This window comes from Sinocyclocheilus rhinocerous, unplaced genomic scaffold (assembly GCF_001515625.1).
Source record: "Sinocyclocheilus rhinocerous isolate Xijiao unplaced genomic scaffold, SAMN03320098_v1.1 scaffold1026, whole genome shotgun sequence".
NCBI classification, from domain to species: domain Eukaryota; kingdom Metazoa; phylum Chordata; class Actinopteri; order Cypriniformes; family Cyprinidae; genus Sinocyclocheilus; species Sinocyclocheilus rhinocerous.
In genome coordinates this window covers 413,846-430,248 of record NW_015659953.1, presented here as the reverse complement: position 1 = coordinate 430,248, position 16,403 = coordinate 413,846, and the positions used below count along the sequence as shown (strand labels likewise).

Sequence of the window (16,403 nt, the reverse complement as noted above, 5' to 3'; positions counted from 1 at the left end):
GGAACTGTGAGTGTTCTGACCTGTGGTGAACTGGCCCTTCATCTTCTGGAACACAGGGTCTTGAGCGGTGGCTTGAGCTCGGCGGGCCAGGGACTCTGAGGCAGCACTTGAGAACATGGTGGACACATTAGAGACATTCTCCAGGCCCACTCCAAAAGTGCTGACCAGCTTTTTTACAAAGTTGAGCGTATGCGGAGTGATTTTAGCATCGGACACGGCTCCACTCTTTTCGAATGCCACCGAGTAGCATTTAGCTAGGCCCTGCTGGAGCTGCCGCAGGACCTGAGGAAGAAAATGAGGGAAAAATGAGAAACTAAGAAACGAGGATGAATGGTTAACGAGTCTTTATCAATTCACCATGAAGGATAACACCATTCCCACATATTCAATCCAATTTGCCATTTTGATAATAATAAAAATCCTTCAGAGGCGAAGATCTTCACCAGAGATATCAGTAAAAGCCCGCCTCTACCGGTCTCTGCTGCAGAGATTAAGCTTAGATTTAGAAGAAGATCGACATTAACAGACTAATTTAGTCTGAGACTACACTTCATCAATGTCTGGAAAATTAAACCCACGTTCTACTTCACTGAGCTCTCTCAATGCCAATTTCTTTCATCCTCCAGCTCTCCTTGCTAAACTTTCTTTCCTCGCCCTTTCCTGTCCTCTTCTTCTTCTGTTTCTCACCGAGTGTCCCACAGGAGCGGGGCTCTTGCGTCCCTGTCCAGTCTGGACACATCACCGAATCAGCCCTGTCACGGAAATCCAATCTCACTACATTCAGTCTACACTCCCCTCACCCATCAATCACTGCGAGCCCCTCTCCAAAGCCCGATTAGCACTGGAGCGCCAATGTCCACCTGCGCTGCAAAACCACTTTTCAGCCTCACTGAGCCCCAAACGTTCCCCTCTGTCAGCTTTCATCTGCTCAGCCGGCCCTCTGAAAACAGCTACGTGTACGAGAGCATGCGGCGTTAGACTAAAGAACGTAAGCAAACCGGACAGAAAACGCATTCATGTCATGTTTAACTTGCGCTCAGGGCTAATGTGCTTTAAGAGGTAGCCACTCGCTTCTGGAATTCAAAAACACTCGCTTTAACACATAAAACCGTTCACCTCCTCGTGCCAGTTCTCCCTGAACCAGACCATCTGGTCCACGATGCCCTCCAGAGAAGAGAGCAGGGTGGGGTGGAGCTCACGCTGCATGTGCATGATCCGGCTGCAGCGCCACATGGGAGCAGTGGCACGGATGGGACCCGGGTCGGACACTGAGTGGGTCTGAGCAGCCGCTGAACTGGGCTGCTGCTGGCCAGAATCTGGGGAAAAGAGAAAAGACAGCACATGAAGGAAAAAGTTGACTTTTGTAGGACTTTTTATTGTTTGGTGTGAAGGTTCTGAAAAAACTCCAGGCATACCGCTCTTGTAGCGCTCCCTCTGCTCGATTTTCAGCGTCAGGTACAGGGTTCGGATTGGAAAGTACACTGCTTGAGGGTAGACACGTCCCACCTAAGAGAAACAGTCGCAGATTACATTTCAGATCGTCCCTGTGGGTTCGGGTCAGAGCGAGAGAGAGAAACGTAGTGCTGACATGTTTTGAAACTTCTCTGTGATAGTGCAGGCTTTTGAAAATGAAACCGTATGGGGAAAGCAATGAGATGGACAAACAGCAAGGGCAGATTAAAACCATGGCTCAATATGACACTCGCTAAAAGCTTGTCAAGCCCAAGTGTACACTTTCTCCCTTTCAGAGATCTGCTGTGTCCTTGAACAACATCACAAAGAGAAGGTTCAGGCTGTTTAATGATTTAGCCCAAAAACTCATGTATTTATCAAAACGGCACTGATACATTGGCACTACGAACAAAAGTCTTTCTTTAATTAACAGTATGATTACACGTAATAGCACAGTAACAGTACATCAACATATGATAGATATTTTTGCCAGAATATAAAACCCCAATTTTTTTTTTCTGTTACATAACCATGCAGCAAAGGCTATTTTTGATAATGCAGTAACTTAATTACTTAAATGAAGTAATTTCAGTTCTATGCCAATTGGATGCAAATGAGCTAACCTAAAAAGTGTAAAATATTAATATACATTTTTTATATATTCATATTTCTTATTTATGTACTAAATTAATATATAAGGACTGCACGACAATGGTTAAATGCTTAATCACAATTATTCTACTCAAAAAATATAATCACAATCATTAATCACACATTACATAAACATCGCAAACAACCAAGCGGAAGAAAACAGACTGGTTGTATTACACTTTTATTTGAGTAAAATATCTCAGTAGAGATCCCTAACTCCAACTTCGATGCTGGCTGGTTTTTTCAGCTCATCAGCACTTTTTCCGTAAATGTAGACAGAGTGTGTGCGCAATCTGCGCATGGTTGCCAGGTTGGGTAGATCAAGTATAACACTGGGTGGAAAATGTAAATCCAAGAAAAACTCTGATTGGAGGATTTAAATTCTGGAAATTCAGCAACCTGCAACCATCTGCAACAATCAAAGCTTGTAGAGGCTTCTTACCAATCCAATATAACTCAAATGCCAAATTAAAATGAAACATTTTCAGGATAAATAAACAGTGGGCAAATAATCGCAGACAAAGGGAGCGGGGCCATGTTGCGCGGCTTTAAAGAAGAGGAAGAGTTGTAGCCATGCCATCGAAACGGTGTTATTTTCACCCCGCTAACAGGTCTTCTGTGTTCGGCCTTCCTACGGACGCTGCACTTCATAAACAACAGTTAAAATTTATTTTTAATTCTGTTCCTGACAATTACAATCCTAATGTAGCTGTCTGTGCTGCACATTTTACAGAAGACAGCTTCCAGAATCTACACGAGTTCAATGCCGGATTCACACAAAGGCTATTACTGAAACATGGAGCAGTTCCCACTTTAAAGGGTCATGAAACCCCGTTTCAGCACTGGTTAGTTCTCACTACAGTTTTAAAAAATGCTAAAAAAAAGTGGGCATGGTGCGCTGCGAGCGGAGGGGGAAGAGGGGAGGAAGACAACACACACAGCTTCGGGTTCAGACAGTTTCATTTCACTCCCATCGAGTTAAAAACATAAATAAATGCAGTCATTTGCACTCTGCATCGAAAACATATATATGAACGCGCTGTTGCACCTTTGATAACTTTTTTGGCTTATTCTGCTGCGTTTATATAAGCATTTTGACGGCTTGTGTCACGGAGCTGTAAAAAGGGTTACACTCACTAAGTGAATGGATCGCGTTTGTGCCGAACTCTTATTACAAAGCAAAAACAAACACTCTCCTTCGATCCATGAACGTTTCTATCAGTTAATGTGCACGATCTCACAATCTGAAGCGTCTGTCATAGCAAATCAACACATGCTGTTGTGAATAATTAAGCGAAGCGTCTTCTCATTGGATAAGAACGTGCAGTCTCATGAATAATTTAATAGACACCGACAATAGTACATCGATGTACTATAGTCCTTTGCCACGTCACAAATTGTGACGTCAACACGATGTAGATTTTAAACCCGGAAGATGAAAATAGCGCAAAAAAGCTTAAAATTAACCAGTTTTCTCAAACAGTTAAAATGATCAAATTAAATTATAAAATGTACATTGTCTTCTATAATGTGCAACACAAACACCTCTGCTAAAATCTTTCATGACCCCTTAAAAGCAGAGGCAGCTGTTGTTGGGCCCCAACCTGTATGTTTTATTATTTAAAAATGTATTTTCCATGTATAGTTTCTGTCGTTATTTTTTGGTTATATCAAGGACATAAACAAAGGCCAACTCTGTTTGGCTTTAGTAGCCAGTTAGCTAAATGCTAGGGCTGCACGATTAATCGAATGTGATTTTCATGCTCATCTCGTCAGTAAAGGAAAATACCACATTTAATAACATATTTTTACTCCAAACTCACTTCATAACGTCAGTCCAGTGTTTGAAATAAATCCTTCTGTGAGATGATGTGGCTTCTTACACAGAATATGGCACGCAACATATTTTATAGTATTCTAAGCAGTGATAAAGGGCTCAAATTGATACGGCAATATTGACACCATTATTTACATTCCACTGGAGCACATGCAACTATTGCCCGTAATATTTAATGGGCGTGAAGTTTCCGGACAATGTGCAGTACGTGGTTAACGAATCACAACACACTGAGCCCATTGCGTATTTCTGAGGGAGTGGTATCATCCCGTTATCGCGTCATTTCTGAGATACTGCAAACGCGTCTGTAAGAATGAAAACGAATCTCACTAATAAATACCGAAGATTCAGTCCAACTCTGGTCTCTCTCTCTCTCACACACACACACACACACTGTTGTCCGCATTAGTGTGTGTGTGTGTGTGTGTGTGTGTGTGTATGGGGGGGGGATGAAGACAAATATGGAGGCGGTAGACAGCGCTCCTTCTCAAACCGCCCGCACCCCTCTCAGGTCTCACAGCACCCAGCTCAAGCAGCCCATTAGAGTGGAAACACGATCTTCGTCAAACAGACGGCAGAAAGCAGGCTGGCCTTTAGGTGTAAAGAGACACCTCGGAGTCCAGATGGGCTTTTACATGAAAAGCAGCCATGGCCAAGACCTTCTGTTAAAAGCTTGTTAAGTATAGCATTAAAAAATGAACGAGGCAGCGGGGGACAGATCACCCCTAAAATTGGAGAGAAGTCTCATCATATTTTAGGGTGTGTGCGCGTGTACATGTGATGGGTGTCTGCGTGCATAAAGGTGTTGAGTTTTTCTCGCCTCAGTTTCATCTCAAGGCACCCCACAGCTCACCTTCATCAATACTTCACCAAACGTTTTTAAAACATCCCGCCAACTGGAGCACAGCTAAATAATTCAGAGCCCGAGATAAAGGTGCTCTATCCGCTGGAGATTTCACTTGAAAATCAAGAGTTCTACAAAACGTCTACCTTTCACTCGTCATCACTGCCTTAGATCAGACCCAAGGATCCTTCAACAAGGAGACTTGTCATCCCTAAAACAGCCTTGACAACTCCATTAATTGAGATTATGGAGTGCAAACATATCCATTTCATTGGGTGCTTATCAGGGACTCAAGTGTACTTAATCTTAAAGTGAAGCATTTCCACTGCATGGGTGCGTCAGTGCTGAAATGGAGAGATTAGAAGTCGCTGGTCTGGCATGTAAACGTGAGAAAAGAGGTGGTCGAGCTGCATGCAAAAAATGTTTGGAACAAGTCAGGGAATAAGAGGAGGATTTTGACATCTTTTTATGCAAGTTAAATACACAGAACGCTCTCCTCAGTCTCCTTTTCTCTCCCTCTCTCTTTGGGCCCCTGAAGCAGCTGTTTCCTCTTTGAAGTTCAGGAGCTTTTTAAATGGCTTGGAAATAATACTCCATCAAGGAGGGCAAATTAGTTTCTTGTTTAATTGGCGGTTCTGTTCCCACAGTTGGAGAGTGTTTGATATTAACCCAATAACAATGCTTTGCATAAATAAATAAAAAGGGAACCGGTAAAACTGTGAATTTGACAAAGGTGGTCTTGAATGCAGTCTGTCTCTAATTGAAGACAGCAAATGAAATTAATCTTGATTAGATGGATATATCAAGCATGAATGTGCTGCTATAAAAAGGTAATGTAGTGAGCAATCCAACCTGGCTGATGAGGTTAAGGAGAGGTTTCCCCTCTGAGCCAACCAGACATGTGAGGAGCTGAGGGATCCAGGCCAGCCATTGGATGGGCGGCACTCCAATGCAGTATTTGTCCACAGCATCAGCCAATGTGTTCTTATCATCAAAACTCAACAGCCACAGCACCTGAAGAAGAACAGAGACCGTCTCTTTTGGCAACAGTTCTGATTTTACAAACCCTGCTGCAGGACAAAAAATTTCATATATTTTTAAAAATACATTATGTCTACTAATTTTCATTGAAACAGCCAGAAATAATGTAAAATAAAGAAATATGACATTGACATTTTATTCGAAGTAAAAACCATTTTATTCTTAATGCCATGGACATTTAAAATAATTTATTTTAAAAAAGGCAAACTTCCTGCAATTGCTCACTTTATCTTCCCTTTTCCTTGCGTTATTGTGCATAATATCTCTTCATGCACACGTACAGTTGTTCACAAATCTCTAATTTGGAAAGTCAAGTTTTCACCAAGTCAATTTTTTCGATGTCTACCACAAACATTCATAAATAGTCATTTTGGATGAAACGTTCATCAACCTTTGTGAATGACCAGGTAACGTTTTCATTTTAAACTAAATCTATATGTCAGCAATTGAAGATGATGCCATCAGCTCCATGAAATAGCTACTCCAGGGCTTAATGGCTTGTAAAATCATCTCGGCCGCCTCACTCCCACCAGTGCTGTCTTCTCTTGCTATTGTTTGTGGGGCTCTGCTATGGTGGCTGGTGGGATGGTAACAGATGAACCTTCATCTCTGCTGAGGCTTGATGGAGACATTTAGCACTGGACAGCCTGGGCTACACGGCTTATGGATAATTACTGATAATCAGCGAGCAGCTACTCTCATTAATCATGTGTAAACTACGCCACTGTCTCTAAAGCTTTAGGGGCCAACAGCAGTCCGGACACAATCTAAAGTGCTCCTCGCAGTCAAACCCACACTGGAAAAAAAGGAAAAAACCAAATGGAGCTGTTTGATCTAGCATACAGTACTCAACAGAGAGCAGACTGACATGTAGTATCCATACAAAACCCATCATCAGGTCTAATAATATAATTGCATCCATCATTGGAGGTTCATCAGTCTGAATGCAGTGCATCCCCCCTGCCGCAGTTGCATTAATTCAGAAATGGCACACGGTGACAGATATGCCCCCATTTAACAAAGCCATCAGAGCAGAATGGGTTTACTGGACCACAAATGAGCACTGAGTTTGCCTGTGTGTTATGGGAAATGGGTTTAATGGTAAAACTAATTACAGGCCTGTCAAAAAAGATGCTATCTCATTATGACATGCTCTGCCAACCATTTTTGCCTCTTATTGACAAGAAAAACACTAAGTACATGTTGCCCTCTAGATTACAAAGCACAAATGATCAGTAGTTCTTTCTTCCCTCCTTTCACTGATCACAACCCATGGGAAAGTTCACTGAACGTTTCAGCAGTGTTGCAAAGGTCAGGCTGTAAGTGTTATCATCATTAACAAACAAAAAATATATATATTTTAACTATCTGAAATATACAGTTAACCTAAAGGTATAAAATATGTAAATAACATTCTAAATGTAGAAAATAAAATAAAATTATATGTTATATTGATTTGTGGGCTCATGTTTGACATCATAAAAAATGTATACCACTAGATAGAAATAACACTAGACTAGGCAGTTTTACACACATTTCTAAATTATACCATTTGGCACAGTCACTCAGAGAGGTCAGCAGAAGAGAAAAGAGAGAAGAGATCGTACCTTGGCCAGGTATTTACGTGACTTGCTCTCATTCTGATGGCGGCAGGCGTGTAAGTAACAGGTAATGGCGGAGACACCAAGGTGGGGCTGGCGGTCTTTAACAAAGATGTTCTCCAAGTAGTCGCCCCACATTGCCCAGGCTTTCACCAGAACATCATGCATCTGCACTGCAGCAGAGAATGCCTTATTTGCCTCCTCTGACCTAGAAGAAGAGACAATTCAACTGACCATTACAATCTTGAAATCTCAATAATGCAAAGAATATGAGCAATTTGGTGAAATAAGCTTAAATCAGTAAAATATCTGCCAATGGTGCACTGGTAAACAGGTGGCATTTAAACTTTATCATAATTATATATCCGCTTCTTATTGGCATTTCACTATAAATTTGAGGAGTATCTGACAGAAAAAAACTTTTAAAAACTATCCAGTATTACAGCACCTAACTGAAATTAGCTGACCAGGTCCAATATTTTGTTTCATCGGCCGTTTTTGAGCTTTGAGAATTTGTCCCCCTAGAGCGTTTTTTTCTAGGGCCCTTTATAGAAGAAGCAGTTTAAGAATAGAAGTTGAGAAAGGCTCATAAATGGCTTTATAAGGGACTGAAAGCACTGGATGGGACTGTGGCTTGAAGCCTCTGTCCTTACCATCACCATCTCTAAATGCTACCCTACGACACACCTACTAAACCAATCACATATAATGGGAACTTTTAATGAGTATGTGGCAAGCAACAAAATTACACTTGATTGCAACGGGAGTCTGGGGAGCCCAAATCCACTGAAGCGTCACGTCAGTCTTGGACATGTATAATATGTTTCTGCTTATGGCTTTTGCCGAGAGTCGGGCTTGGAGAGCACATAAGTCCCCACGCCCAGTCAAGTGTCAAACATCTTCCTCCAACAGCTCTACTGCTTTATCAAATCCCTATGTTTATACTTAATAGAGAGTGAAAATGTAATGATTACATTAGGCCCTGCTGAGGCTGGGGGAAACTTTTGCTGATCACAGAGATTTCACATATTGCTATTGAGTTAATTATTCAGCATGTGTATTTAATAAGCTATTCCAATCCAGTGCCGGGCTCTGGGCTTGCCATCAATTCACCCATGATAAAGAAAAAAAGAGGATATAGAGCTATGGTGTAGCAAAAAAGAGGGTAGTTATCTGTTTATTATTGAATGACATGATGATCTGTTTTGGTCTGGATATATTAAATTATTAATAAAAATGCAAGTCATAGTGACAATCACTTGAATTCACCTCTTCTATGATAAACAGCCTTTCAATTTGTGAATTAAAATTCACTTTGATATGCAATTCTTAATATTTAAAAAAAGTAATAAAGTAATAATGTTGTAATAAGTGTATAATATAACTTTTTTCTCTCTCAAATAATATATGAAACCAACAAGAATAGATTGTATTTCTTTGAACTTGGCAAAAATATTTTAAACTACATGTTTCCTTATGGGTCAGGTCATTGACTCACATCTGTTTGTTTGAATGGCAAACCCATTCCTCACAAACTACTGATGCATGACCTTAACATATCAGCCAGTAAACACACTGCACTCATACCGAAATGCCACATGGATCTTTAATCTCCTGTGTGAATTGGAAAAGAAAGACGTGAGGGAGGGCTTGATTGCACTACAAATTAATCTACAGTATTCTGAGATGTATACCAATAACATGACAGATTCTCACCAGGAAATGCTGATCGACTCGTGAAAATGCCAGTCAATAGAAGTATGATAGGAGATAATCACTCATCATGAGTTCAGTGTCATTATCCTCTGCTTCAGTCATGCTATATAAGGTTAATTACTCATCATACTCTCATATTGACTGTTAATGACTGTTCTGACCTCGTTATTGGCCTAAAGTTTTAGAAGTGATGATTAGTGGCAAAAACACACGGGCACACACAGATGTTTGTTTTTCCTCTCCATAATGACTCTGTCGAAATTGTTCATCTTAAAAAGTGAGCTCTTAATGATCTCAGCTTCCGATTCTTTATTGTCAGTGCGAAGACCCGTGCACAAAACAAAAGATAACGAGAGCTGTGTCAATTAAAGACAAAGAAAGAGCGAATGAGGGCGATAAGGAGAAGACTCAAAGTGACAGGTAGAAAAGGAGAAAAGATGAACAAACCCAGGGATCAACTCTTACTTATTGATCTGGGCTAAGAACATGCCCTTGAGAGCGTAGAACTCGGCGGTCATCTCCTTGGTGAAGTACTTCAGGTTAGTGGACTCAATCACCTCCAGACCCTGACAACACAATAACAACGATTGCATTTGAAATTCCTCAAAGTATATTTCATATTTATGAAATGGATGATTTTTTTTTGCCAAGACTCAGACAATGTGTAGTTTTCGGAACTAGAATTCCTATACATCAAAAGTCAACACCACTGACAACAGAGTATATCTGCTGTAGACATCTCTGTAGCTCAATCTAAGACTCCCAGGTGAGAACCTGTGGCTTAGAGTGTGCCAGAGAAATGATAAAGGGAACAGAACAGGTCCAAGTGATAGCTGAGAGAGTGAGAGAGAGACTTATTAAATCCAATGGTACTTTAATGACTTGAGCTCAGTTGAGGCAGCTCTATTAATCAGGCTTAAGCAAATGCTGCAGCTAGCAGCCCATTCCTTACACTGTTTGGAATGCATTCCTTACTGTGACAGCACCGCAGTCATTCTCACTGTAATGAGAGCAGCGTTATTTGGATTAAGAGAGTCCGGCTAACAGCAAAATCAGCAGGTGAGTCGGCAAAGTAAACTAGATTAGGAATAGATGAAGTCAGTTTGACAAAAGCAATGATAATCATTATTCAGTTAGATGATAAGATAAAAATAAAGGTTATAAACAATGTACAAATTTATTTTAGTGTTGTAAAAAATTACAGAATTTTTTTAAAATATGAACTTATATATAACCGCACAGATCTGTCAAAAAGGACGACTAGTCATCCACTTTTAGTTTTCCTTATAGGTTGCATCTTTAAATTCTCCTTCAGACTGCTACAGCCATACAAGATTCAGATGGCCGTCTTTGGTTTTTGAGTACTGACTCATGTTCACCATGAAATCATATCGACAATATTTTTGATTTCATGCAGTTTTTTTTAAATCATGTGCACTTGTAATCTTTATTAAAATGAACTTTCCTTCCCCTCACAACATAATTCTCTGATGACGTGTGCAGTGCACACATGTAACAATTAACAAACAACAATGATCCAATCAATTCTCAATGGTTAAAATCTAGTCCTGTCCTACTTTTTTTTCTCATATGAGAAAGCATTTTACTTATATATCACACAATAGCCACACAAATGGCAAATCTATGTGGCTAGCTAGAACCTGCTGCGAAACCCAAGAAAACCCATGAACTCACAAGCTTCATTAGCATACAGAATGCTCTAAGACATGCATCTGATCGGGGTCAGGTGACCCCAAAACCACTGCAATTACACAGGTTATCCTTAAGAAAGATTAGATGACTAGCCATTCGGGGAACCCAATGACTAGTTGATTTAGAGAATATGCAGTCATGCTTTGGTCACTTCACTCACCTGCATGCATTCATTCTTGCCCATTACTCCAGCCAACTGCAGGTAGCATTTAACCTGCTGACGAATCTTCTGAAAGCAGTCTACAATAGGCACGGTGGGGATGGTGTGGATGCGACTCAGAATGTCCAAAGCTACATTGACCAGACCTTGCTTCCGGGCGATCTTCCCATACTGAATAATGGCTGATGCGGAGGCGTGCACTCCAAGCATGGCATTGTTAGTGTTTGGATCATGTTGCGTGTTGGTTTCATAAGCAGTCACAATGGCTGCAGAAGAAAAAAAATAAATAAATTTGATCAAAAGTGCTGACATAATAATTAGTTTGTCTGGAATTCATCTCCATATCCTGGCATACCCTGATAGTGGTGCTGCCGCCACATAAAGATGCTGCTCCAATGGGAGAGGTCATCGGAGACAATCGGAAGCCTGTTTCTCCAGGTCTTCACCACGGTCTTCATGTCGTGGAGGCTGGTGTTGCGGCCCAGGTTGGCGGGCTGGAGGCCTGCATTGATCTGAGCAGCTTCTTGTAGCTCAATAATCTGTTGTGCCGCCTGAATAAGAATAATCCAGGAATAAACAGATGAGAATCTCAATGTAGTTAATAAACATTCAACAGGAAGATGCAACATCCTCAAGATCTCTTTAAAGCGCCTGCTCAGTTTAATTCTGAGGGCTACAGTCATCCGAGAAACCACATCTCACACACACACACACACAGCTCTACAAAATCCATACCTGTGACTGTATTACAGGCTTATGATTCCTATTGAGAAAGAAAAAGAAATAGAGAAACGAATTCTCGAGGTGGCTGAACGAATGGATGGATCAAAGTATCTTAAAAGCCATTTACTCGGAGAATGGGCAGAGAGAAGGAAGCGCACAAGTGAAGCGTCTATTCCCTTAATGCCTAATCACGCTCTCAGACGACACAGACCACACCAGCAGAGGACACAGGCCACGGTGACCCAAAAAATGCTACCCATTCCTCACAAACTACTGATGCATGACCTTAACATATCAGCCAGTAAACACACTGCACTCTTACCGAAATGCCACATGGATCTTTAATCTCCTGTGTGAATTGGAAAAGAAAGACGTGAGGGAGGGAGTCTGGCACTTACAAGGTGATTTACAACATGATGGTTTACTATGCGCACGATGAGTAGCTTGAGCCGTTATAATGAATTATGCCACACGCATCCAAAAGCCACCCGTTCAATAGTAATGCCTGCTTTACAAGATAAATGCCTCAAATCAGTCTATGGACTTGCCAAAACAAAACCCCCCAAAACAAAATAAATGAAGCAATACAATATTTTTCACAATTACCTGTTAATATCAGCTGATGGCACATTATAACCTTCATTCTGAGTGCCCATTCATCATGTAAATTTAATTTTCTTGCAGGTATTTAATCAAACACTATCTGATGGGGGAAAAGTAATTACGAGCCATTTTAAACTTGGTGGCGTTCTCACTCTCTCTGTCTCACGGCTTCTGTCTGCCTCTCCCGTCCCTTCCAATCACTCTTATTGGACTTGGTTTTTCGGTATGGTTGCATTAAGGAGCGCAGGTGTAAATAGGTTCATTTATCAGCAAATTCAATTATCACTGAAATCAAACACTTTGGGGCAAAGACTACATTTCTGAATGCACGGCTAAAACAGCCAATAAAGTGTGGCCAATAATGCATTTTAAGAGCAGCCGGTTCTTTACCTACACTAATAAGTTATTAAACTTTAACCCTTACTGCTTAAACATACAGAATTTATTTACTTTGTTTTTATATATAATTTAATAAACTCTACAATTTTGAATGACCAAAATATAACTGTCAGTGCTGACATCACATTTGCATACTGAATTGTGATTGTGATTCTATTGTACTTTTCTCCATTTTAAATTCATATTTGCCATATCAGAAGAGGAGGGAAAAAAACAAGCCTGAAGCATATCCTCATTTCTATTTTTTTTTTTAATATCTTTTGTTTATTTTTTCATTGAAATGCAGAGAATTAAAAAATTTAAATTTTTATATTATATTGTTGGATATAATGCCACATTATCTTTCAGCACACGGCCTACAATCAAGTTTGATTTCTGGTTATTTGTAGTAAAAAGTCTGGACACTTAATGTTTTTCTGTATTGCAAGCACTGATATTTCCTTCAGAAAATGATAATAGTTATAAAAAATTTAAAAAAAGTGTATAACTGTGTCATAGTATGTTCTGTTTGTTTCTCCGTTTTAGCAAGCAGTCCACAGAGAAAAATAAATGAACTTATGATAATGAACTAAATTAATGAACCAAGAAACAAACAACACAAATCTAAAATTGTATCAAAATTATTAAAGGGTTAGTTCACCCAAAAATGAAAATTCTGTCATTAATTACTCACCCTCGTGTTGTTCCAAACCCGTAAGACTTTCGTTCATCTTCGGAACACAATTTAAGATATTTTTGATGAAATCTGAGGGCTCTCTGCCTCTCCCACAGACAGCAAGGTAACTACCACGTTCAAGGTCCAGAAAAGTACCAAGATGATCGACAAAGTAGTCCGTGTGACATCAGTGGTTCAACTGTAAAGTTACGAAGCTACGAGAATACTTCTCGCGTCATGGTACTGTCGTGAACGCACGCTAAATTGTGTTCCGAAGATGAACGAAGGTCTTACGGGTTTTGAACAACACGAGGGCGAGTAATTAATGACAGAATTTCCATTTTTGGGTGAACTAACCCTTTAATAATTACAGTTTTATTTAAAACATTTTTAAAATAAAATGCTAAGAATAAGACACAGTATTGCATTTTCTATTTACTAATAGTATAAAGCAACAAAAATCCCATGTATTCAAGATGTTCCAAACACATCCACTACATACAACTCTTCAATCATGCAGAGACCACAGAACCATCAGCCATTACCCATAACACCCTGTGTGGCATTATCATAGTCTCCAACAACACCTCATTTCCTCAATTTGGCTGTCATATTTGCCATCTCACCACAGCCGAGCTCAAAAGAGTCTCTAACAGTCCCCAGAGGATGTGGTGCATGGACAGCTCTCACACATTACCCTAATCTACAGGCACACATCACCTCAGCTCCGTCCCATTGTGTGCTCTGCCTGATTATGCGTGTGGCAGTCAGGAGGCTGTTCTTTCCGCTGAATATTAATACAAGTTGCCTATTGAGCACCACAATGGTGCAGTCAACACTATCTTAGCCATTTTAGTAAGGGCCAAAAAGAAGGAGGGAGGGAGGAAGAAGGGACCAGGTCTGATAAAGAAATAAGTTATTGTGCAAAAATGCAGAGCGAAAAAGGCAATTATAAGTAAAGTGTCAGCTCTAACCACTCGCTCTGCTACAAGGGTTTGCATTAAGTCACACGCTCACAAATAAAATGAGATTGCCCGAGTCTCATGCTTGTCAGCTGAGATATTTGACCAGATGTTCTGCTTTTGAGATATCATTATTTAAAATTGACAATTTATTTAGATTAGCTCGCTAGTGGTGCTCTGATTGAGTTGCCCTGTTTGAAAAAGTGAAAAACCATCAAGAACATTACATTACAGCTGGAGAGCGTCTGGTTAAAGGGTGTTTGTCAGCTCATGCACTGATGGTCCTCACCTGTAACAGGGGCGTGTGCACGTGAGAAACAATGTGCGGCAGTCTCCTCCATTCTCTGATGGCTAGACTGCTGGCCATCTCCACTAGCCGCTCAATGAAGTTGAGCTGCTGCTCCTCGGGGTGACAGATGGCCAGGTAACCACGATGCATATTCACCTTCCAGGCCATCTCCTTTGGACAGCTCAGCTCCACCTGATGCACACAGAAACACAGCTGTATCAGCAAACACTCCACTCACTAAATTATTTTCAAGTTTTTAAAAAGTCTTTTAAGCTCATCAAGGCTGATAATCCTAAAAAATTAGGATTATCAGCAGCCATTAGTCTTCAGTCACATGGTCCTTCCAAAATCATTATATTATGCTGATTTGGTGCTCAAGAAACATTTCTTATTGTTAGCAATGCTGACAACAGTTGGGATGCTTAATATTTTAGTGGAAACCATGACACATTTTTTTCTGAATTTTTTGATTCATATATTATGATTTATATAAACAAGCCCAATTCCAAAAATGCTGTGTAAAGTGTACATAAAAACAGAATGCAATGATTTGCAAATCTCATACTTCATTCTGTTATTTATATATACAGTATATACACACATAGATACATATATATTATACAATATTATATAATACAATATATACATATATATTCCAACTTTTGAATGTTATGGGACACTAATCTTGTTGTCCATTTGACTGCTATGAACAATGATTTTAAACTTAAATCCCTATGATTTGAGCAGCATGTGTGCCCCAGTTTTTGCTCATGGTCATCTGGTCATCCTATTCCACAGTGGGTGTTGCACACTGCAATTCAAGCTAAAAAGGTGGTCGTAGGGAGAATAAATAGTCGGTACAGGTTGCTGGCATTGTGCAGTATGACGATGTTGAGGGATTTACTCCCTTTGGTCAGTGCATGCTTATCATGGCCGACATTTGATAAATAAACCTGCGTCAGGGCTGGCCTTATCCACCAGCATTTAATTGAAAGAGGGGACATTTAAACTTCCCGAGAGCAACTGCTGCTGCCAAGCAGCCTGCCCTGGAACGGAGAAAACAAATCACTTTCCAGCAGATGTTTGAGCAATTATTCAAGCACATATCCGTAAATATTAGATGCAAAGCGAACGGAGAGGGAAGAGGAGGAGGAGGAGTGAGAGGGCTGCTGGGCTGGACAATTTAATTAGGTGTCACCTTAGGACAGAAACCTGAATGGATTCGTTCCAAGTCTCCTTGAACAAGAGCCAAAAGTATTTATAATGTGTCCAGCCCCATCACACACTTTTTCTACTTTGTTTTAGAAGTAAAGCCCATAAATTACCCAGCAACGGCAAGGCTACAATTTTGAACAGTCATAAACAATCCTGTAAACACAGTTAGATTGTGACTTTCGGCATAATAAAAGGAGTGCGCTTTCACATTCTGCAATATGATGAAACTCCAATAATAATTTGAGGTGTCACAGTGAAGTCATAACTATGGTTTTAGGTTATCTGACTAGGCTGGAAGTGTGTGTGCAAATTTTACTCAAATAAAATCCAGTATCTAAAAAAAAAAAACTCACTTTAGGAAAAGTATTTTTTATTTATATATATATATACACTTATAAATATATATACAGTATATATTAGAATGTCACAAAATCTATTTGAAATAAATGCGGTTTCTAGTCAAAGAATTCTGAAAAAGAAAAATTTAGTAGTTTCCACAAATCTATTTTTGAACGTTTTCTTTTTCTGAATGTTGTCAATTT

The 16,403-nt window shown here is 40.0% G+C and overlaps 1 protein-coding gene across 1 annotated transcript in view; it reads right to left on the bottom strand.

Moving 5' to 3' along the window:
* The window catches only part of LOC107724687 (transformation/transcription domain-associated protein), an 85,632-nt gene that overhangs the window by 9,878 nt on the left and 59,351 nt on the right, over positions 1-16,403 (bottom strand). Inside the window, exons 59-67 of the mRNA XM_016533699.1 lie at positions 14,647-14,838; positions 11,371-11,566; positions 11,016-11,281; positions 9,608-9,708; positions 7,433-7,634; positions 5,637-5,798; positions 1,416-1,506; positions 1,117-1,316; positions 21-282 (exon numbers count right to left, since the gene is read on the bottom strand). Coding sequence (XP_016389185.1) covers positions 21-282; positions 1,117-1,316; positions 1,416-1,506; positions 5,637-5,798; positions 7,433-7,634; positions 9,608-9,708; positions 11,016-11,281; positions 11,371-11,566; positions 14,647-14,838 — 1,672 coding nt within the window. The remainder of the gene's footprint in view (positions 1-20; positions 283-1,116; positions 1,317-1,415; positions 1,507-5,636; positions 5,799-7,432; positions 7,635-9,607; positions 9,709-11,015; positions 11,282-11,370; positions 11,567-14,646; positions 14,839-16,403) is intronic.